This window comes from Carassius carassius, chromosome 28 (genome assembly GCF_963082965.1).
Source record: "Carassius carassius chromosome 28, fCarCar2.1, whole genome shotgun sequence".
Classification (NCBI taxonomy): domain Eukaryota; kingdom Metazoa; phylum Chordata; class Actinopteri; order Cypriniformes; family Cyprinidae; genus Carassius; species Carassius carassius.
The window spans coordinates 21,004,365-21,028,747 of NC_081782.1; the positions used below are offsets into that span (position 1 = coordinate 21,004,365).

The 24,383-nt window shown below is 37.3% G+C and overlaps 1 protein-coding gene across 6 annotated transcripts in view; it reads left to right on the plus strand.

Moving 5' to 3' along the window:
* Positions 1-24,383, plus strand: part of LOC132108181 (cell adhesion molecule 2-like) — a 230,332-nt gene that overhangs the window by 152,398 nt on the left and 53,551 nt on the right. For all 6 annotated transcript variants that reach the window (XM_059514784.1, XM_059514789.1, XM_059514787.1 and 3 more), the window contains exon 2: positions 6,989-7,015. In XM_059514784.1, coding sequence (XP_059370767.1) covers positions 6,989-7,015 — 27 coding nt within the window. The remainder of the gene's footprint in view (positions 1-6,988; positions 7,016-24,383) is intronic.

Genomic DNA, 24,383 nt, shown 5'->3' on the forward strand with positions numbered 1-24,383 from the left:
GATGTAGCATTTGTCCTCTTTATTTGAATGTCATTGTCATACTTCTTTTTATTTGCCAGTTACACTAATTCCCATAAACAACCCAAAAGGTTGTAAACGAAAAGGGAGAAACAGAGGGAAAGCTGAGCAAATAGAGTTCGATTAAGAGTGCCTGCTCTCTGGTGTATCCTTGTATCAATTGGTATTCCTCTCAGGATTTGGCAAACATTCTCTGCTTACAGCAAGGAGAATCTTATCACGGAGTCTGACTTTGTCAACACTATTAGATTCTGACACTGTGCGCAGAGTCAGAGATTAATAACTTCCACGTTGGCAGGGGGGTCGGGGAGTGGTTGGGTAAGACAGAAGAATGAGAGAGATTAACGAGTGTGAAAAACAATGACTTCTTCGTTAAACTCTAGACCGACTTGCCAATTCACAGCATTTGAGTAATATGGCTTTCAAGCCTGAGAACTGTTAGTACTTGTGAAACTGGTGGCAAGATAAGGTGTTGGATAAAAACCTGACATGGCATTGGAGTATCATTAAAATTGTTCATGTACTGTACGACAAAAGCAAGGGGCAACCATAAATTCATGATAGTGACAGTGACGTGACATACAGCCAAGCATGGTGACCAGTTACACTAATAAACCAGTTACACTCTGGATTTGTGCTCTTTGTTTAACCCATCCAAAGTGCACACACAGCAGTGAACACACACACACACTGTGAACACACACCCGGAGCAGTGAGCAGCCATTTATGCTGCGGCGCCTGGGGAGAAGTTGTGGGTTCGATGCCTTGCTCAAGGGCACCTAAGTCGTGTTATTGAAGGTGGAGAGAGCACTGTACATTCACTCCCTCACCTACAATTCCTGCCGGCCCAAGACTCGAACTCACAACCTTTCTATAACCATTAGGCCACGACTTCCCCAAATGATGTTTATTAGTTAATAACTATGAAACACTGGTTTAGTGCAGATTCGTTTTTGGACAAATTTTTCTTCTTTTTTACAGATATTTTCCTTTTGCACGGATGGGAACATTCTAAACGTTTCTGTAACATTCTGTAATATTCTGTAATAATATGCTTTCTGGAACATTCCAGAACATTGTGTGAACCATGTCATGTTTATGCATGAGTAATAACTGATTAGAGAAGTTTTTGTTTTCATGAGCACTGCTAACGATACACAAAGGGTAATGTAATGTGAAACATTACAAATAAAAATTTTATACATTTTATACATTTTATAAATTTGTGTTTCACAGTGTAAGTCATACTATTTGTAAAAAGTGTGTGTGTGTGTGTGTGTGTGTGTGTGTGTGTGTGTGTGTGTGTGTGTGTGTGTGTGTGTGTGTGTGTGTGTGTGTGTGTGCATTTGTGCATTTGTGCATGTGTAAAAAAAAAATTAAAACTAAGAAATATATTCAATCCGTGAAAGAATATTACATTACCTTTATTTGCCTGTTTGTTATACCATATGACATTTTTAGAAAGATCTTTTGAAAATGGAAACATTGTTCAAACCCATATGAAACCAACATGAACACAAGTAAATTAATTCAGTATATTTCTTAGTATTTAGCAGGGATTTTCCACTTTTATGTCACTGACACTCTGTACTGTATGTCCTCTTAGTTTCCCAAATTTGCTTTTCATACAAATTATTTTAGACGTTCACAGACGTTCTAATGTCACATCACATTTTTAATAACTTTTAATACTTTCATTAGTAAATAGGAACATAATTCAGTGGGAAAAAATGGTTTCACAATTATTCCGAAAACGAGTGAAGTATTTGCCCTCAAGTCAATCTCATGTTGTTAAGATCACTGTGTGGGGACAAAAATGACAAATGTGATCTAACATCTCAATTGTGTCTACTAAACATGAGATTAAATGGAGGTTCATTGGAGAAATGTACTCAATAGTTTCAGATTTTAATGTCGAGTTTCTCAACAAACTAAATTGTCTGAACTCAGAATTATTTCATAGAACTGTAGACTTGATGTATGTTCGTCTTTTTTAATTCAGATATCAGATGATTTTCTTCAAGTTTCCTAAAACTTAGTGGGAACCCCATTAAACCTCTTGAGCTATGAAAGAGGAACATGTGAGCAATAATAATAAAAAAAAATGTTTCTAAAGTCAACTTTTTTTTATATAGCGCTTTAAACAAAATTCATTGCGTCAAAGCAACTGAACAACATTCATTAGGAAAACAGTGTGTCAATAATGCAAAATTATAGTTAAAGGCAGTTCATCATTGAATTCAGTGATGTCATCTCATCTCTGTTCAGTTAAATGGTGTCTGTGCATTTATTTGCAATCAAGTCAACGATATCGCTGTAGATGAAGTGACCACAACTAAGCAAGCCAGAGGCAACAGCGGCAAGGAACCGAAACTCCATCGGTGACAGAATAGAGAAAAAAACCTTGGGAGAAACCAGGCTCAGTTGGGGGGGCAGTTCTCCTCTGACCAGACGAAACCAGTAGTTCAATTCCAGGCTGCAGCAAAGCCAGATTGTGCAGAAGAACCATCGGTTCCCTGTGGTCTTGTCCTGGTGGTCCTCTGAGACAAGGTCTTTACAGGGGATCTGTATCTGGGGCTCTAGTTGTCCTGGTCTCCGCTGTCTTTCAGGGCAGTAGAGGTCCTTTCTAGGTGCTGATCCACCATCTGGTCTGGATACGTACTGGATCCGGGTGACTGCAGTGACCCTCTGATCTGGATACAGACTGGATCTGGTGGCTACGGTGACCTCAGAATAAGAGAGAAACAAACAAATATTAGCATAGATGCCATTCTTCTAATGATGTAGCAAGTACATAGGGTGTTATGGGAAGTATTCCCCGTTCCGGTTTACCTAATTAATGCAGCCTAAAAATCCTTTAACGGATTTGGATATTAAAAGCATATTAGTATGTTATGTGTATGGCAGGTTAAAGAGATGGGTCTTTAATCTAGATTTAAACTGCAAGAGTGTGTCTGCCTCCCGAACAATGTTAGGTAGGTTATTCCAGAGTTTAGCCGCCAAATAGGAAAAGGATCTGCCGCCCGAAGTTGATTTTGATATTCTAGATATTATCAAATTACCTGAGTTTTGAGAACGTAGCGGACGTAGAGGATTATAATGTAAAAGGAGCTCATTCAAATACTGAGGTGCTAAACCATTCAGGGCTTTATAAGTAATAAGCAATATTTTAAAATCTATACGATGCTTGATAGGGAGCCAGTGCAGTGTTTACAGAACCATGCTAATATGGTAATACTTCCTGGTTCTAGTAAGAACTCTTGCTGCTGCATTTTGGACCAGCTGTAGTTTGTTTACTAACCGTGCAGAACAACCACCCAATAAAGCATTACAATAATCTAACCTTGAGGTCATAAATGCATGGATTAACATTTCTGCATTTGACATTGAGAGCATAGGCCGTAATTTAGAAATATTTTTGAGATGGAAAAATGCAGTTTTACAAATGCTAGAAACGTGGCTTTCTAAGGAAAGATTGCGATCAAATAGCACACCTAGGTTCCTAACTGATGATGAAGAATTGACAGAGCAACCATCAAGTCTTAGACAGTTTTCTAGGTTATTACACGCAGAGTTTTTAGGTCCTATAATTAACACCTCTGTTTTTTAATTTAGCAGTAAGAAATTACTCGTCATCCAGTTTTTTATATCGACTATGCATTCCATTAGTTTTTCTAAATCCTGACTGGAAATCCTCACATATACCATTTTTCTCTAAGAAAGAATATAATTGTGAGGATAGCACCTTTTCTAGTATCTTGGACAGAAAAGGGAGATTCGAGGTTGGTCTATAATTAACTAGTTCTTTGGGGTCAAGTTGTGGTTTTTTGATGAGAGGCTTAATAACAGCCAGTTTGAAGGTTTTGGGGACATATCCTAATGTCAATGAGGAATTAATAATAGTCAGAAGAGGATTTATGACTTCTGGAAGCACCTCTTTTAGGAGCTTAGATGGTATAGGGTCTAACATACATGTTGTTGGTTTAGATGATTTAACAAGTTTATACAATTCTTCCTCTTCTATAGTAGAGAATGAGTGGAACTGTTCCTCAGGGGGTCTATAGTGCACTGTCTGATGCGATACTGTAGCTGACGGCTGAATGGTTGCAATTTTATCTCTAATAGTATCGATTTTAGAAGTAAAGTAGTTCATAAAGTCATTACTGCTGTGGTGTTGGGAAATGTCAACACTTGTTGAGGCTTTATTTTTCGTTAATTTAGCCACTGTATTGAATAAATACCTGGGGTTATGTTTGTTTTCTTCTAAAAGAGAAGAAAAGTAATCGGATCTAGCAGTTTTTAATGCTTTTCTGTAGGATAGGTTACTTTCCCGCCAAGCAATACGAAATACCTCTAGTTTTGTTTTCCTCCAGCTGCGCTCCATTTTTCGGGCTGCTCTCTTTAGGGTGCGAGTATGCTCGTTATACCATGGAGTCAAACTGTTTTTCTTAACCTTCCTTAAGCGTAAAGGAGCAACTGTATTTAAAGTGCTAGAAAAGAGAGAGTCCATAGTTTCTGTTACATCATCAAGTTGTTCTGAGGTTTTGGATATGCTAAGGAATTTGGATACATCAGGAAGATAACTTAAAAAGCAGTCTTTTGTGGTAGAAGTGATGGTTCTTCCATACTTGTAACAAGAAGTAGAATTTACAATTTTGGCTATATGAAGTTTGCACAAAACTAAATAATGATCTGAGATATCATCACTTGGCTGCATAATTTCAACACTATCAACATCAATTCCATGTGACAGTATTAAATCTAGAGTATGATTTCGACAATGAGTAGGTCCTGAAACGTGTTGTCTAACCCCGATAGAGTTCAGAATGTCTATAAATGCTGATCCCAATGCATCTTTTTCATTATCAACATGGATATTAAAATCACCAAATATTAAAACTTTATCTGCAGCCAGAACTAACTCGGATGTAAAATCACCAAACTCTTTAATAAAGTCTGTATAGTGCCCTGGTGGCCTGTATACATTAGCCAGTACAAACATAACAGGGGATTTATCATTAACATTTATTTCTCTGTCTAATGTTATATGAAGCACAATTACTTCAAACGAGTTATACTTGAAGCCTGCCCTCTGAGAAATCCTGAAAACGTTGTTATAAATTGAAGCAACACCTCCCCCTTTGCCTTTTAGACGCGGCTCATGTTTATAACAGTAATCTTGGGGGGTGGACTCATTTAAAATAATGTAACCATCAGGTTTTAGCCAGGTTTCTTTCAAACAGAGCACATCCATATTATGATCAGTGATCATATTATTTACAAAAAGTGTTTTCGTAGAAAGGGATCTGATTTTCAATAAGCCAAGCTTTATCATTTGTTTATCCATATTGCATCTGTTTTTTATTTGTTGAACCTCAATTAAATTGTTAATCTTAACTTGGTTTGGATGTTTTTTGTATTTTCTAGTTCGGGGAACAGACACAGTCTCTATAGTGTGATATCTAGGTGATAGAGTCTCTATGTGCTGAGAATTAGCTGACCTCTGTGACTAAAAATGTGCATATTTATTATTAAGGTAAAGCTGATTTCCCTCACTTAGAGTCTTCCCATTGTCATCTTTTACTCTTAAACATTCTTCATATTGTGCAGAATCTATTTACAGAGCATATTTGTGATATCTTCTGTTTTATACTTGTCTTGTAGTATTCAAATATTGTAAACTTTTCACCCCACATGTGCTGTCAAAGTCAGAAAAGTTGTCAGAAAAAGTGTTCCCTGTAAATTATTCATCACTTTGAATGTATCACATTCGAACTCAAGCACCGCAAATGCATTCATGAGGGTTTTTCTGTCATTTTCCATCATGCAACAAAAACGGTAGCGGTGTCATCTCGGCTCTTAGTCTCACCTCATCACGGATGTTCCATATGCATATCGACAATGAAAGGTTTTATATTATTATTATTCAGCTGGGTCTGTAAAGAAGTCTATACAGATGGCGCATGCTATAAAATACGTCCGTTATGCTCCTCATTAAGGCGATGTTTATGGCAGGCGGCTTGCAAAGCAGAAGGTCAGGCATAATGAAAGTATTAAGCTTATGCATTGAAACATGAGCAAACTTTAAACTCTGAACAAATAGAAGTCCTCGTATTTCATCTGTAAACACACTAGGCATTAAAGGGATAGTTCACTTAAAAATAGACGCTCTTGTGATGTGGGACTTTCTTTTTTCTGTGGAACATAATGAGAGTTTAAGCAAAGTTCTAGTCGCTTATTTCAATGTAGTTACAATGAATGAGACTGGGTTCAAGGTTTAAAGTCATATATTCAAAGACGAACAATTACTTTATGTAAAAAACATCCTTAATCACTGATATTCTTACCTTTCAGTGAGCTATTAACAGTATCAACCTTATTATTTATTCAGTAAGTTTCAATGGAGGCTGAATTGAATTAAAGAATCAAATCAGACCGATTTGTGAACACATCATTCAGATTGTTTCTGTGAACTCGAATCACTGAAGAACTCAAAATGAACAATTGGTGGAGAACACTTGCTTTTCTCATGAACTCTTATGAACTTGACTTATGAAGTTTAAATTTTGAGTGAAATCTATTTTAGTAATTTAGTGTATTCTTGTCATTTAGTACCTAAGTCATATGGACTACCTTTATGATATTTTATGGTGCCTTTACATTCTTAAGCTTGAAAGCCTCAGCCTCCATTTATCTTAATTGCATGGAACAGTCTTTCACCTTTTGTGTTCCACTAATGAAAGAAGTTCACATGGGTTGATGCTGTCACTGATTGCAAAGCTTTCTTTTATGGGTAAACTGTTACTTTATTAATGGAAGACTTGAGGAGTATATGCTGAGAATTTCATGCTTTGAGGCTTGTTTAATCACTCTGTTTCTCTCTCTCTCTCTCTCTCTCTCTCTCTCTCTCTCTTTCTTGTTCCCCTTCATCCCTGTTCCTCCATCTCTCTTCTCCATTTTATGCTCTCAGAGGCGGCAACGAAAAACAAAGTGAAAGGTGAGTTATCTTCTCTGTCTTTGCAGCTTGATGATTTATGTTGAACACAACTCCCAATAAACAATATGCTGTTCGGCCTCCTCTTATCTCCCATAGGAGCCTTGGATGCATTTACATAGCCTCTGCCTGTGAGAAAGCAAACCTGGAACCTTTGATAAATTGGCCCTAGGAATACCCATTATGAGCTGAATCCGCTCTACATGCTTCCTGGGTTTAGAGCAAACTTGTGCTACACAATTAGGAGAAAGATGTAGCTGTTGGATTTTGTACAGGTTATGGTCACCACTGCTGATGCATTGTACAGCTCAGGTGGAAGTGCTTTGTCTAGAGTATGTAGCACAGGGTTAACGTGGTATTTCAGCCTAAAATCCTGCGTCTTATTCACAAACCACCCACAATCCAGTTTAACCAGGTGCTAAATGCTGTAGCGTATTTAAATTAAGTTATTGTAATTTCCTTTAGTGCAAACACGCCTCCTTCAATAAAGGCCTGTGAATTATGCTTATTAAAGAAGGCACCTTATTCACAAAACTCAGTGCTGTTTGCCTAAAGCAATTAACATTGTGCTATTACCACCCACAGAAAGTAGGCGGCAAAATGGAATTTCATTTAAAAGGGAGTTTGCACGCATTTTATATTGATCATGGCAGCAGTTATTCATCCAGTGATGAAGAAGAGCATATATTCAACTGTGTGAGTCAAACGCACTTTTTATAAAAGACCTATTCCGGTGTCTAGATCACTATACAGGTTTGGTAAAGTTGAGGTAGTCCGGTGTATCATCCATAGCATATCACTTAAAAAAGCACAAAGCTACCGCTTGAGATGATACCTGATTTTCATAATTTGATTAGTGAATTGGGCAATAAAACAAGGCAATTTTGTCTTAGCATTCATAATATTTAAAAATCTAAAATATTTACATGAAGTTCATAGCAAGTTGAGGTCAAGATGATGTCAATGCCAGACTACGTCTACACAAATTGAGGCCCAGACCTACAGAAACTCATATATTCTAATCAAATATATGGAACGGTAACAAAACGCAAATGCAGTTACATTTAACTGTTTATTTAGTTGGTGCTAAAGCAATGCATAAGCAGAATAATACTACAGAGTTCCCACAGATGAGTCTTTAAAGATGACTCTAACTCTCAGAAGCTCAGAAACTGTAATTTTTAAGTTGATTACATGAATTACCTGTAGAGGTCTGAGTGACGTTGCAACATGCACGATTTGCTTGTAGGCAAAGATTGAGTTGCAATAGTCTTGCAATAAAAATCACTTTGGCCTAAATGAGGAGCTGAGTTTAGAGGAAGTCAAGGAAAGGCATTATTTTCCTTGAAATGGAATGGCACAAAGCCCAGGCAGGTGTCATAGTCTACAAAGTACAGCTGGTGATCTAGAATGACGGGAAACAGCGACTTGACCTTCAACTGAGATTTGAAGTCTTAGCTTGGAGGTAGAGGAGCTCAGGGTTCTGGGTGGACATCCAGTTTGATATGTCAGAGTGGCATACAGAGTTCCTTGGCATTTTGAGATTGTTGTCAGCATAGCAGTGGTAAAAGAAGCACCTGGCTGAATTATCTTGTGTAAAGCGGGATTTACACTGACACTGATTTGCTGCGACAAGGCAACCAGAAGTCATTCATTTTTGGTGAGATTTGGCAATTTGAGACTACATCCGCCGTATTGTTACTGTCACATGACCTAGCTGCCATTCATAAATCCTCTCCCATGGCCTCATGGGATTGTAAAGTGTCCATCAAATGCGCACTTCAGAATCTGGTCAGAAAAAGTAGGTCAACTGGTTACTTTTTGCCTACTATTTTTTGAAAGTGAAAGTCATGATATTTGCCAAGTATGGTAGCCCATACTCGGAATTGGTGCTCTGCATTTAACCCATCCAAGTGGACACACACAGCAGTGAGAATTGAACACCTCCCGGAGCAGTGGGCAGCTATAGATCCAGCACCCGGGCAGCACTTCAGTCATGGGTATTGAGGGTGGAAGAGAGCACTGTTCATTCACTCCCCCCCACCTACATCTCCCGCCAGCACCGAGACTCGAACCTGCGACCTTCATGTTATAAGTCAAACTCTCTAAATCCTGCCCCACAGGATTTGGAGTAACACTTTATTTTAAAGGGTCTATTATCAATATTAACCAGTTGCTTATTAACATGCATATTAAAAGCTTACTCCCTGTATATTAGTACTTATAAAGCACATATAAATGCCTTATTCTGCATGACCATGTTCTAGATCTCTTAACCAGACCCAATATCTACACTTAACAACTAACTTACTAACTATTAATAAGCAACATATTAGAACTTTATTGAGGGAAACCCCTTAGTTAATAGTGAATGTGTTCCCTATTCTAAAGTGTTACCGAAATCATACATACAACATGCCACACATATTGTGTTTTTGAATATAGTAGGGAAGTATGTGATTTCTAATGCAATTCCGTCCAAAATCACATAGTCTGAATAAGTGTGTCATTTGGTGAAGAACGAACTTACTAAGCATTAAACAAGTATGTCATATAGTATGCATATGTGGAGTACGAATGGAAACCAGATTTGACGTTAGTTGCATCAATTTATTATTAGTCACAACTTCTCTCATGTGGCATCATGGGATAGTAAAGTGTCCATGAATGCACTCTCCAGAATCTTGACTGAGGTAGTACAGTAAGTCATCTGAGAACTTTTCGCCTACAGTTTTTTGACATTTTTGCCATACTGTTTTGATGATAGTATGATAGTAGCATGATAGTTTTTAATAATCCCGAAGCCCTTGATTGTCCAGTGGGCTTATAGAAGTGGGGCTGGACACCCCTGCTTTACAAGAAATGTTGTACACCCTTGATCTAGGTGATGCTTTTAGACATGGAGCAAGTAAAGTATGTTGTTTACAGATTACAAAGACCTTTCTTATGTCAAATAACATGCACTGATGAATCATGCACAATAAGAGCAGGAATGTGTTTTAAATAAATAAATAGGGCCATTTTGGATTCAGGTTGACTTCGAAAGGGGTGTATGAGAGCGAGCTGCAGTTTTTGTTGTGAGATGTTTGGTTTTCTTGCATATTTCAAATGATTCAGGTGAAAGAGCTGTAGGTGTAACCCCGATAGTGCCTGACTGTCTTTGCAATATCATACTGCTTAAGTGTTTTAAGCTTTTCCATTAGCGTTCTGAGCTATTCTCTGCTCTAGATGTATTTTGGTGTGTCACTCTGTCTCTTTAAGGGAAAAGAAAAGCACTTTAAGGCTTTTAAACATAGAGAGGGGAAATCCATTCTCTGTTCTCCTGTCTGTTCCCTCGCACCCCATGGTGATAATTTAGTGGGAAAGGTAGTCCATGGTCCTACCATTAAAAGGGGTGTATCTGCGTGTGTGTGTGTGTGTTTGTGTGTGCGTGCATGTGTGTGTGTGTGTTTGTGTGGATGGGCTACATCACACTTCTATTATTGCTCAGCAGTGATTGCAGCAGGATTTATCCACCCAGCCAGTTTCAGGCTATTTGTGTATGAGCAAACAGAATTCTGAGCAGTTGCTGGTTATTCTTTAGCAGCTAGCTCCTGGTGCAGTCAACACTAACTCATCTTCTCTCTGCCAGGCTTAGCTGTGAATAGAAAGAGCAATATACAGTAGCACTCAAAATGGCGGCAATGGAAACATTTCAATGGCTCTTTCTCATGGCACAAGTTACTAGGTATTAATGAATGGCATCTGCTAATGTGGTCGCAAAGTCACTGTTTAACAATATATTAACATTTAAAAACTTACTTCACCTTTAAAGGAACAGTACGCCCCACAGTTACAATTCTGCCCTCATGTCATTGCATTCATTTTTTTAATAGTAATTCCATACAATGGTTATGATGTAACATGGAAAATTGTGCACAGAACATCCTGTCTATCCTATATTATTATGGCGAAGCAACACAAGTGACACAATGTATGTCAGAGCAGAGAAAACATGATTGCTTTATCATTTTGAACATGTGGATCCAGTTTCTAAACCTGCAAAGATTCAGGCCTATTTATGACAAATCAGTAACAGGGATTGATTCACTTTACAGTAATCATAGGCAACAGTAATCCAGTCTCCGCTCTTATGATAATTACCTATGGATTTTCTAAATTGAATTTCAAAAGGCTATCATAATGAAAAAGATGGCAAGCAGAAGGACACCATGAGATTATATGTGAAGAGTTTTTTTTCATAATTGTGTCCTAGTATCCATCACTTTGAAGTGTTCATACCAAGAATCCATTATATTTACGTAAGATGAATATCCCTTGGCACATAATGTACTTAGATATAAATAGCCTTGATGTTGTAGAATGTTATAGTGGTCCTCAAACTGAGGAATATGGAGTGTCATCGTCATATAAAATATGTGTCCAAAATGTATGGATATTTTGGTGATGTTTCAGCTATAAATAATTAAGGTACTATGTTGGGTCACCTCATCATATCTGAAGAACTTCTACTTCCTCTCTATCTATCAGCTTTTAAGCTCCATTGAAGTCCGGATAAGTGTCATTCTGCATTGTTCTGACCTCTTCCTCAGTTGTTAATGAACATGAGGCTGCTTTGGAGGAAGCAAAAGACACGGCGAGGTTTTAATGAGCCCCTAATGCATCTGTCTTCCGCTAGAAAAGCTGGAGACTCAAAAACAGAGCGTCCCCAGAGAAACCGCCAGCTCAGCGTTCGCTCTGCATGTGCTTTCCGATTTAACTAAGAATTTGCCGTTGTACGTGAAAGGGTGGCCTGAAAAATTACACAAGCTCTTCCTCTCCCGGGATGATTAGACCCTTCGATCCCATTGTAGACCGCCACAACAAAAGGGCCTCCAGTCCTAATTAAATATATTAATCTACAGCCCACAATATACTAAGACTTACTCCCCAAACATCTTAGCAAATAGGCCATGGTTACTTTCATGGTCAGCCAATTAATTAAAGTATGTGATGTTGCTGTATGTTCAGTGATTAAAAATTAGGTTGTCAACTTGGTCGTCTGTGTCCCTGTAGTTTCTATGTTCTCTTTTTCTTCCTCAGCAGACATTCAGACTCTGAATGTCAAAAGTATTGGTATTTTAGTACCAAATTGATACATATAAAAATGCAATAAAAATGCAAAAGGGCGGAAACAGAAATTACTGTTTTTATGCTCATATTTACGTCTCTTATATAGCCTAAAAATATAATTTTTTATGTATCATCCCAATGTGCTGCATACTCTTTTTGCACTCCCAGCTGCAGGATCCAAATTGAGAATCTTAACATCATTCATCAAAAACGGTATCGTGTCAACCATGGTTTGGACATGAAATGCAGCCCTTCTTGATTCTCATATTCTCATAATTCCCATTTCTGGTTCAGCTTACATCACTTGTAAGTGAAAAATATGGCCAGGTATAAAAAAAACGAGAATGTTTCTGTCGAAAACATGTCCATGCAAGTATTGCAATATCTATGAAGTAGAAAGTGTAGCAATTGCAAGATGAGATTTTATGTAATTTCATCACATGTGCAACATCTCAAACAATAATTTGGGATGTTTTTGGTGCATTTGGACCATTTGATCTTGTTTTGCTTGTGTAGGCGCACGTGTATTAATACTGAAATGAAGCCTTGCATGAAAGCTAATTCATCCTCACTCTTATTACCTCAGCATGGGGGCTCTTTCACAAGTAATGAATTTTAATTTTCCCGTGCCCAGCAAAGGTTGACAGACATACCAATCACATAGCATTCAAAAAGATATTACCTTTCGCATTAGTTCTCATTTAATCTTCTGCCAGCTTAAAGCCACAGACTCGCTGTGAAAAGAGAATTGATCAGATAAGCATGCTTTTCATTCCAAAGGCACTAATCATAAGTGCACACAGGAAAAAATAAATAAATAAAAATAACAGCTGGACGACTTGTTTTTCAGTGGTTGTCTTTTGATCTGGGAGAAATATGTGCTAGAAATACCTTGATGGATCTGTCTTTGACCCCTGCTGTGACCCTATATATTGTACAGCAATATTAAAGATCTTACTAGTCTGCAGAAAATACCACTGCTTTCTATTGCCATAAGTATTTCAATTCTAATCTTTTACAGTTCCAAACAGCAGGATCATTTAAAATTTTCAATTGTTTTGCACTTGACATTGATATGCCTGTCGTGGAACGCAAATAGAATAAATGTCTCTCTAAATTCATGTAAAGAATAGTTTTTCAAACAATTGACACACATTCATGCAGATGAAAAATGGGAACTTGATCTTGATCCTGATTCTCACATTTTACTCTTACAAAATACTCACAAGTCTCATTTAAAGTACAAATGTAAACGTTTCTCAACAAATTCTTCCAAAAACTAAATGATGATATGAGCTGTGCAGGACTCATTTGTATCTATTGTTTTAATGTCTCCTAAGAGTTAAAAGATTTTGGAAAGTTTTTCAAGACATACTTTGAAAGCTGGTTTGGCAAAGCCTAGTCTGAAACGTCTGAGAATTTTGAAAAGTTTTACAAAGCTTTGAAGTTTGAAGGTTATGAAGCATTAAGCATTTATAGAGCGTCTTTGAGATTCAAGAGATGAGCCATCTGTATTTGTGGTCCATTTTTACAGCAGAGAAAGACTGTAAATTATAAAAATGTCTGCTAAAAATTAATTTTGTCAACGTGTAGCTGAGCACAAGTTATTTTGAGTTCAACTGGTTAAAAAATAAGATGTATAATACATGAGAACAAGCTTAAGGACCTTGCCAAGTTTGGTGAACATGGGGTTTAAAGTTCCAGTGGTTTTCAACCGGGACATTAAGAAAATTCGAAGTGGAGGATTGTGCCAAGGGGATTCAAAATCCTTTGAATTTGTCACATTATTTTAATATAATGGGTGTTTGGGTCAAAATCATTGAGAAACACCATTGTATGGCAAAGTAAATGTAATAAATTTGATCTTGGGTTAATGATTTAAAAAAAAAAAATTGGCTAAAATTGGCTTAAAATGTACTCACCATCGTTCGTTTCTTCATCTAAACAGATTTGGAGAAATCTAGCTTTATATCACTTGCTCACCAATGGATCTTCTGCAATGAATGGGTGCCGTCAGAATGAGAGTCTAAACAGCTGATAAAAAGATAAAACAAATTAATCCATAAGTTATGCACACAACTCCAGTCCATCAGTTTACATGTTTCCAAGAAACAACTCTATCACAAAGTAATTTTTACTATTTATAACTTAAAAAACTGTTGCTTAGCTGGACGAAATATGGACTCCTTAATCTATATAATGCTTCCTCTTGAATGACCTGAGGGTGAGTAAATGTTCAGCAAATGTTCATTTTTAGGTGCACTATTCCTTTAACCCAAGTTTTGTATAGTTTACTTTGTTAGTCTCACATAATAAGACATGAGTGAGACGTCTCATGAGCTATGAAAATGCAAGCACTGAGCCATACTGTTTTCCTCTGGGTTATTGAGAATCACAAAGCAGCTGCCGCAGAGAGATTCGCCCTGAGCTGTCGTTGAATCCTGTTGTGCAACATTTCTACACTACAAATGCTACTGCTGGCTTTAACGCTGAAGACTAAGGCAGACACATTAGTCCAGATAGGGGGTGTTATCGCTGTGTAATGAATTGAGATGGTTGTTCCTCTGGCTGCTATGTGGTTATTTGTTAGCTTTTTTGATGGTGCCCAAAGCAGACAATGTATTCTACAGTGGCTTGCTTGGCTGCTTTCTGGTCATTCATCAACGAGTGATTTCCATTATGTGGTGCACTCAGCTGAAACAGAAAAAAGCTTTTCTGGATGTGTGGTTCATTTATTCATTCATTCATTGCTGCTTCCTGCTAAACTTACAGTAAGCACAAGTGTTTATGAGATATGTCATCACTTTAATTCCCTACTGAGAGATTTGAGTCTTTAAGTTTATTTAATAAGAACAGTGTTGGGAAAAACGGTTGCTACAAGCAGTCAATCTAGTCTGTTAGAACAGCTATCAAAAAGTAGCTAACTACATTAAAGCAATATATATTTGGCACAAAAAAAAACAATGTGGATGTGCAGTTATTTAACTGAACAGATAATTAACAATAAATGCAGCTTTCTGAAAAAGAAGTACACTTTAGCATAATTCAAAAATATACTTAATGTACTGTTTTAGGACACTTAATTAAGTGTTAGTTTCATATATATATATATATATATATATATATATATATATATATATATATATATATATATATAATGTAAGATTGAATGCCTTTGAATCTACTTTTAAGATAACACTACAAGTGCATATTTACTACAATTAAACCCTTTTTTTCACAAGGGACTAGACAATCACTGACTAGACAAAACACATGCACACACACAAAAAGGAGACATCGGTTTCTGTATAGAGATTTACAATGAATCAATGAATTGGTTTTTGAACCTAGTAACCATACAAACATTTAGAAAATGTATTTAATAGCATCTCTACTTGTGAAAAAAAATTTAGTTATGAAAATCGTGTATCTATTATGAGCAGAATCAATATTACGGTCTGATTGATTGCGAGTTGATAAATGACTATTTTTTAGTCGCTTAACAGCTTTCATATAATGGTGCATTTGTATTATTATTTATATATTTTATTTTTTATTTTTGTAATTTGATTTCAGGTCAGCTTACTGCATTTACAGGCCACAACTACACAAAGGCCCTTTAGGCAGTATTTAACTGATGCTAAAGCTTTGCCCTGTTGTAATAAAGGGCCAAATGGAGCAAATAGCTGATCTGGGATCTGTTTTAAGTGGTTTGGACTAAAAAGTGAAACGTAAGCTGCTGACCCATCGTCCACCTGTACCAGCACAGCAGCGTCTGCTCTCACAGGGACAAGTGTTTAACAGTCCGTACACAAACTGCTTTCTTTATTTTCATGGCATAAGAGCAACAATAAAAACAGATCAAGAAGATCTGAGGTTAAAGCCATCAAGGTAATAGTAAAAAATACAGCAAGTATTTAGATATTTTTCTGAATGCATAGACTATCATGTTTACTGATTGGATGTCGTTTAAATCAAATGGAAGGACATTTACATTCACGCATTTGGCAAGCATTTTTATCCAAAAGCAACATACTGTACTCTGCATTTAAAGGGTTAGTTCAGCCAAATATTAAAATTATGTCATTAATAACTTACCCTCATGTTGTTCCAAACCCGTAAAACCTCCGTTTATCTTTGGAACACAGTTTAAGATATTTTAGATTTAGTCCGAGAGCTCTCAGTCCCTCCATTGAAGCTGTGTGCATACTGTCCATGTCCAGAAAGGTAATAAAAACATCTTCAAAGTAGTCCATGTGACATCAGAGGGTCAGTTAGAATTTTTGGAAGCATCAAAAATACATTTTGGTCCAAAAATAGCAAAAAGCTTTATTCAGCATTGTCTTCTCTTCCGTGTCTGTTGTGAGAGAGAGTTCAAAACAAATCAGTTTGTCATATCCGGTTCGCGAACGAATCATTCGATGTAACCGGATCTTTTTGAATCAGTTCACCAAATTGAACTGAATCATTTGAAACTGTTCACGTCTCCAATACGCATTACTCCACAAAAGACTTAAGCTGTTAACTTTTTTAATGTGGCTGACACTCCCTATGAGCTCAAACAAACCAATATCCCGGAGCAATTAATGTACTCAAACAGTACACTGACTGAACTGCTGTGAAGAGAGAACTGAAGATGAATACCGAGCCGAGCCAGATAATGACTCTTTCACGAGTCAAGAACCGGTTGCATCGGTTTTCGGATCACCAGTACTTCTTTCGGACAGTTCGATTCAATAAACCGGTTGAAGAAAACGGTTCACCGGTTCTTTTGTGCTCGACGTAATGGCGTCACTGGCGATGATTGCCCTTGATTCAAGCCTTCGGTTTACCCGCGCTAATAACATTAGCACAGAATCAGTTCAGAATCAATCACCAAAAGAATCAGTTTAGTTCAGACGCTCTGTGTCAGTCTGCTTCAAGCTGAATCACACATGCGCAGTATCATCAGCTCCTCGGTTCTCGAATCGGACACGTCTGACAGAAACGGTTCTTGACTTCGTGAACGAGTCATTATCTGGCTCAGCTCTGTGTTTATCTTCAGTTCTCTCTTCACAACAGTTCAGTCAGTGTACTGTTTGAGTAAATGAATTATTCCGGGATATTGTTTTGTTTTAACTCAGAGGGAGTGTTAGCCACTAAAAAAGTTAACAGCTTAAGTCATTTGTGGATTAATGGTTATTGGAGACGCGAACCGTTTAAAATGATTCAGTTCGATTTGGTGAACTGGTTCAAAAAGATCCGGTTACATCGAGTGATTCGTTTACGAACCGGATATCACTAAACCGATATCACTGCAGTGTTTTGAACTCTCTCACAACAGACACGGAAGAGAAGACAATGCTGAATAAAGTTGTAGTTTTTGCTATTTTTGGACCAAAATGTATTTTCAATGCTTCAAAATATTCTAACTGACCCTCTGATGTCACATGGACTACTTTGATGATGTTTTTCTTACCTTTCTGGACATGGACAGTATACCGTTCACACAGTTTCAATGGAGGGACTAATAGCTCTGGGACTAAATCTAAAATATCTTAAACTGTGTTCCAAAGATAAACGGAGGTTTTACGGGTTTGGAACAACATGAGGGTAAGTTATTAATGACATAATTTTGATTTTTGGGTGAACTATCCCTTTAAGGCATGTTCTGGGAATCAAACATGACTGGCACCATGCTTTATAGTTTGAGCAACATGAATATTCACACTTGAGATTTATGGACTTTTATAAGTACTTTTAAAGTTCTTTCTCAACTATTATACAGTTAGATAAAACTCAGTTTCTGTGTGGAATGTAGTTCAGTTAGGGTAAGTGTATTACATCAGCAGCCTGTCTCAAAGGATAACACTTTTTGTTTAGATCAGGAAATATGGGATTTGGGAAAAGGCTGTTTTAAAATGTAATTACAAAAGATTTGGACTAGGATAAATAACATGGTAGTATATTTGGGTTAAAGTACTCATTTGAACTTTCTTCCATTTCCAAAAGATCTCTAATTTTGAAAGCATTGAAATGACGGATTTCTCTAAATTGATCAAACATAAGCTATGATCAACTTACTGCCACTGGCAACTTGGTCAATAATATATTAAAAAAAAAAACTTATAATTAACGAAAAAAAAAAAAAAAAAAAAAAAAAAAAAAAAAAAAAAAAAATATATATATATATATATATATATATATATATATATATATATATATATATATATATATATATTATGTACTTTACCATTACATACAAAACTGAACCTAATAATCTTAATAGCTGAAACAGTAGTATAGTAAGCTGTTTTGGGAGAAGGTAAAAAATAAAAATAAAAACTTGGGCCAAGAATTCCGATGAGCTTTATATGACCTCACTGCTACGATTTCTGTGAGGGGTAGTTTTAGGGGCAGGGTTAGGCATGGTCCTTCATACAAATTTCTACGAATTAGCTACCTCATAAAATACACACAATTTCTCATAAATTGTACAAATTAGCCACCTTGTAAAATGTGCACGATTTGCTGTGAGATTGGTTTGGGATTCACATTGAAATTACTCAATTTCCCACCACAGCGAAAAGTTGTTAAACAACCATAAAAACAGCACCTGTGGAATTGCGAAAACATATAGTTGTTTTTTTTTTTTTTTAAATACTCCCCCTGCTGCCATTGGATGGAAAAACAATTAGCCCCACCCAAATTGGTGCTATTGGCTGAGTCACCGTTGCTGGGTCTGGTTGGGACGGAATGTTTTGATACACTTCTTGCGAAAATTAACCTACAGCTGGCTCACTTATGGGTGTTTGTCTGTTAAGTTTGGATAGGAGAATCTATTTCAAGTTGAAAAAAAAAACACACACTTCTCCTTTAAAGTACTCCTCTGCTGGTAATGAAAGTAAAACACCATAAACCCAGTGTCTGTTCTGACCTTCCTCTTGATTCGTTTCTTCTTCCTTTTAGTCTAATCACTTGATTTGTCAGCCAGCATCACTATTTAACATTCACACCCCAGGTCAGTTTCTAGCACACCTCACACCTCATGTGCTCATGTTGTTCTAGAATAATGAAGGAGGCAGTTGACGCCGCGGTCGGTACAACACGTCCATAGCATGTGGGCCTTGAATGAGACAGATCCCAATGTCACCTTCAGGAGAACGCAGCAGTGCCTGGCGCTTTTGGGAAGCCCACACAGTGATCCCCTACTGCCACGAGATGGAGTATTAGCTTGTGAATAATTTCATGCATGCTAACACGCTGATTTACGAGCCTCTTTACAGTTCCTGCCATTTAGCTGTAAATAGAACAGGATCCTCGGTCTAAAAACATTTATATGTATTTAATAGTTAACATTATTTTATATTATATATTACTTTATAAATTAAATATATTTACTATATTATATTTAGTAAATATATTATACAAATTTATATATATAGTTTCCTGGCCAACGCATTTCCTTTGGGGGAAGTCATGGTCTAATGGTTAGAGATTCTGACTCGTAATCCAAAGGTTGCAAGTTGGAGTCTCGTACCATCAAGGATTGTAGGTGGGGGAGTGAATGTACAGCGCTCTCTCCTCCCTCAATACCATGAATAAGGTGCCCTTGAGCAAGGCATTGAACCTCCAACTGCTCCCCGGGCACACGAATTCCGAGTATGGGTCACCATTAGGGCTGGGTAAAAAAATGTATTTTTCGATTAATCGTTTTTAAAAATGTGGTCGATTCAAAATCGATTTCAAAGGCCATGAATCGATTTTTTTCCCAAATTTATTTCCGCAAACATTGAACGTACGATTAACATTAATCTAATTACAAGTCTTCTCCACTAGATGTCACCGTCTTATTTGCCTTGTGCGATGTTACCAAGGAGCGAGAGGCGAACTTGTCATTCATTCGTTCAGTGCTTAAAATGGCCATTTCAGGTGCTTTGTCGACGTTGATTAGCCTAGAAATCTAGACGCACCCTAGCGGCAGCAAAATGTATTTCGCAGCCTAGATTACAGTCTAGCAACTCTCAATACACCTTCTAGCAGCAAAAACCCAGATTGGGTCAGGCCAATCACGTCGTGTATAGAGCAGGCAGGGCGGGCTTAACATATGACGACAGAGAGTTGCGACCATAGACATCGGCTGCCACTTGAAAACAAAGAATGGCGGCTGCAGCTGTCGAACAACGATCTTTTGAATCGGCTTTGGCCGCGACTCTGGAGGACTTGGAGTTAAGTTTCTCTTTAAGAAAAGAGCAAAGAACGACAAAGCATTTTTCATCTTGCGTCAAAATTGTATTGTATTTATTTAACATAATTGTATGCATTTGAAAATTAGAGATGGGTTCTGTTTTAATGTACCCAAGTGTACCTAAAATAAAAGAGTTTAATATACAGGTTTGTGGCTCTTAATTTATTTTTATTAATTACCCAATTGTACACTTATGTTCACTGTTCTTTTTTATAAATATAGTATTTGTATTAAATCTATATTCATTGAGTTGAATCGAGAATCGAGTATAGAAAATCGAATCGAAATAGAAAATCGAATCGAGAATCGAAATCGAATCAATTTGAGAGCTTGTGAATCGAAATCGAATCGATCTGGAACATCTGAATTGATTTTACTATATTATTTAAATACAAAAATTATATTTTAGACAGAATGTTAAATTATGTAAAATGCACATTAAACGTGCTAATTTGTATGAAAATAAATTACCTTTATTGATGCATTAAATTGATCAAAGGCCACAGTAATGCTCCAATATATATATATATATTAGGGGTGGCACGGTTCAACTTTTTCACGGTTCAGTTTGTTTCATGGTTTTAGAGTCAAGGTTTCGGTACAGTTCGGATGTTTATGGAAAAACTATACTTTCTAAAAAACAAAAACAAACAAAAAAAACAAAAAAAGATTATTCTGTCCAACTACAAGCAACAGCACAAATAAATACAATAGAGTAAAGATACAAAAAATAAACAGTGATTTTTATTTTTTTATTGACGGAGGTCTAGCATTAGTTTTTAGTTACAGAAATTGAATAAAGTAATCAAATGTAAAACAGCATTGCATATTGGACTGTATAAATTAAAGATTATTCTTCATTAAAGTTACAAAAGCTTTTTAATAAAGAGCAGTGAGTGAGTTCTTTGTTGTTGCTGTTCGATTAATATAAAGACTGTCACTTTAAGAGAATGCACTGATCCAGTTGGTCAAAGTCAGGACACCTGTTGTCTGCTGTAGCATTTTGATAATTTGTTTTATTTTTGTCTGAATTTGTCCATTTAAACACAATACTTCAGAGAGAGCTTAATATCTGCGCGGGTTCTGAGTCGCGGGTTTTTCGCACTTCGTATAAGCGCACCCACAAATCTTCTCACTGCGCGCGCGAGCTCGCGTCCTCTCTGGCTCTGAACTGTTTAAATGAGTTTAGTTTAAAGGAGCATTTCACCCGTGGGAACATTGATCTTCATTGAAAGTGGGTCATATATGTAGTCGAAATCTATTAAAACTTTCGAACTTGGTGCCTTTTTGACCGAGTTATTACAGAAAGTAACTTTAGGGCTCATTTGTATGTAAAACCACAACTCCCACAATGCAACACATTTGCACAGCTCCACAAGCCACTCCCACTAATCCAGAACACCGCTGTTAGGCTGTTAGGCGATATTGTCTACAATACATTGAGGACACAGTTAGCGATGTATGGTATTTACGTGCCACAGTAGTAAACAATGCCACAGTAAGCTTTTTGTGCATTAAAAAAGGTACTGCACAAACAGTTTACAGTTGACGTTACGTAACTTATTAACCGGGAATCATTTCGTGATAATAATGCTTGAAGAAATTGTGTACATTTCACGAAATGAATAATAAATAAAATTGAAACACTTATTTTACAGTTAGACGTCCATTTGTGCAGGCTTCGGCTGGCGTTTCCAGTTTACCTTCGGAATTCTGAAGTATGTCTCCAGGACGCCTCTGTCCATATGCGGGGCGAAACTAGGATGGTTCACAACGCAAACATCCGTGTCCTTGTCTGCCTCAGACATTTCTTCGAGGAGAAATTGGCATCTTTCAAATTCTTGCAGCAGACGGACTCGAGCTCTGTGTCCGTAGGCGCACAACGAGAGCACAGCCACCACCAGTCCGCACCAGCTCGAGCACGCCCGGGCTCCTCGGACGCGACAGGCAGGTCTCCGGCCTCGGCTGCAGCCGCCGCCTCCTGTTCCTCCATCAGCCTCAGCTGCTCTGCGCTATATTGTGGCTCATATAGATAGCCACGAACATCTATTTCGAGCAACAGAAAATCCTCTTCTTCCGTATCATGAGTTGTTCCTCCAGCCATTCTCGTAAATCTGACTCCATAAGCGCTTGTTAGCTTAGCTACATAGCTTCCAAACAAGATGGCGGATTTTCATTTTCGTTTCTGTAAGTTTAGTCCCACCCACTGATCTGTAATAGGCCTGTAGGGTGAGTGGGTCCCACCCCCTGGAATAATAATAAGCTAGTCTCTGTAGTCTCTACACTTTTCAATGAATTTTGACTTCCTGCTTATTATGACGCAAAATGACGATTTTTACGTCATAATAAGAAGGAAGTAAAACACTTAAATCCTTATTTCTCCCATCTCAGGGAAAAATAAAGGGAAAATCCATGATCATTATAATATATGACTGGGTTTCTAACAATACAAAGCTAAATGCAAATGGGTGAAGTGTCCCTTTAAACACATATTAACGTGTGCTGTTCAGGTCTCATCTGTGAGCGGGCTATCAGCACCCAGGTGATGACTATGGAAGCATATGGGTAGCGATATTCAATTTGGAATGTAATATGCAAAATGACAATGCAATATGTAAAATGGCAATGCATTTCTGTATTTAAATTTACATTTTCCAATACATTTGTGCAACGTTTGGTGCAAAATGAAAATGAAAAATTAAATTACATAATTTTCATTTGCCATTTCATACACCAGTTTTAATATGTAAAATGAATACTAATTTTAACGCTTTATAAGTTGCAAAATTAAAATGAAAATGTATTACAGAAATGATTAGATATGTATAACATGTTCAAGCAAAAACTGTGGCAAAATTATCATTTAAATTCTATTTTTCTTAAATGCATTAACACTCACAGTCAAAACACTTCGATTACATTTTCATTCAGTGTCCCGCAATGAATGTAGCAAAATTCAATGTGCACAATGAAAATGCATTCCGAGCCGATCACGTGTCCGCCCCCTCGCGCCATGTCAATCACTGCGTGAACAAGGCGGGGCTTGCAGAAGGTCAGAGACTCAAATCTCAAGAAGAGGATTCAAGTGAGAGAACATGTATAAGACCGTTGGTCCGTGTACGTTTTGATCATTTTGGTTATTGGCTTCAATATTTCATTCGCACTTGCGCTGAAGCGCTCCTTTCATCTGATTGGTCGAATCGCTCCACCTTCAGCACAGTCTTTTCATTCTTTCAGGCAGAATAAGAGTCAGTGCGAGTGTGATACATCTGATTATCATTATACATGATAATAATAAGACATGTTTGCTGAGCAGCACATCAGCATATTAGAAAGATTTCTGAAGGATCATGTGACACTGTAGACTGCAGTAATGATGCTGGAAATTCAGCTTTGCCATCACTGGAATAAATTACATTTTAAAATATCTTCAAATAGAAAACAGTTCTTTTAAATTGTAATAATATTTCACAGAATAACTGATTTTACAGTATTTTTATATAATAAATGTGAAAAGTTACAATCTTCACTTTTAAATACTGCCGTACAACAGCACCGGTAAGAAACACTGGTAAGAAAAATAGATTTCTTTTTTCTTTCAAGTTAAATATCTTTAAAACAAAGGAAGACGGAGTTGAAATGCAGGCGGAATGCAATTAGGTGACTTTTCAGCAAGACAAGGAAAACAAATGTGGAATAAGTCCGAGCAGAATCCACTGATGCTGGGTGATTAAGCCTGGCTTGGATGTCCCCTATCCCCCTTGCACACACTTACACACACACACATGCTTTCCATCCCCCTTTCCCTGATGAGACACGAGACAGTCGCTAACTCGGATCGAAGGCCCACCATAGTCTGGATTATGTGTCAATTTGCTAGCCAGCTGCAGTGGCAGCGTCTCCCTTGCCGAACATGACTAGCTCTAATTAGGCCATGCTACCAATTACTGGTGATCCCAAGTCAGAATGAACAGAATGAGAGAGAGGCAAAGAATTACACCATTGTTTCACTTTCTATACCCAAACGCTGTG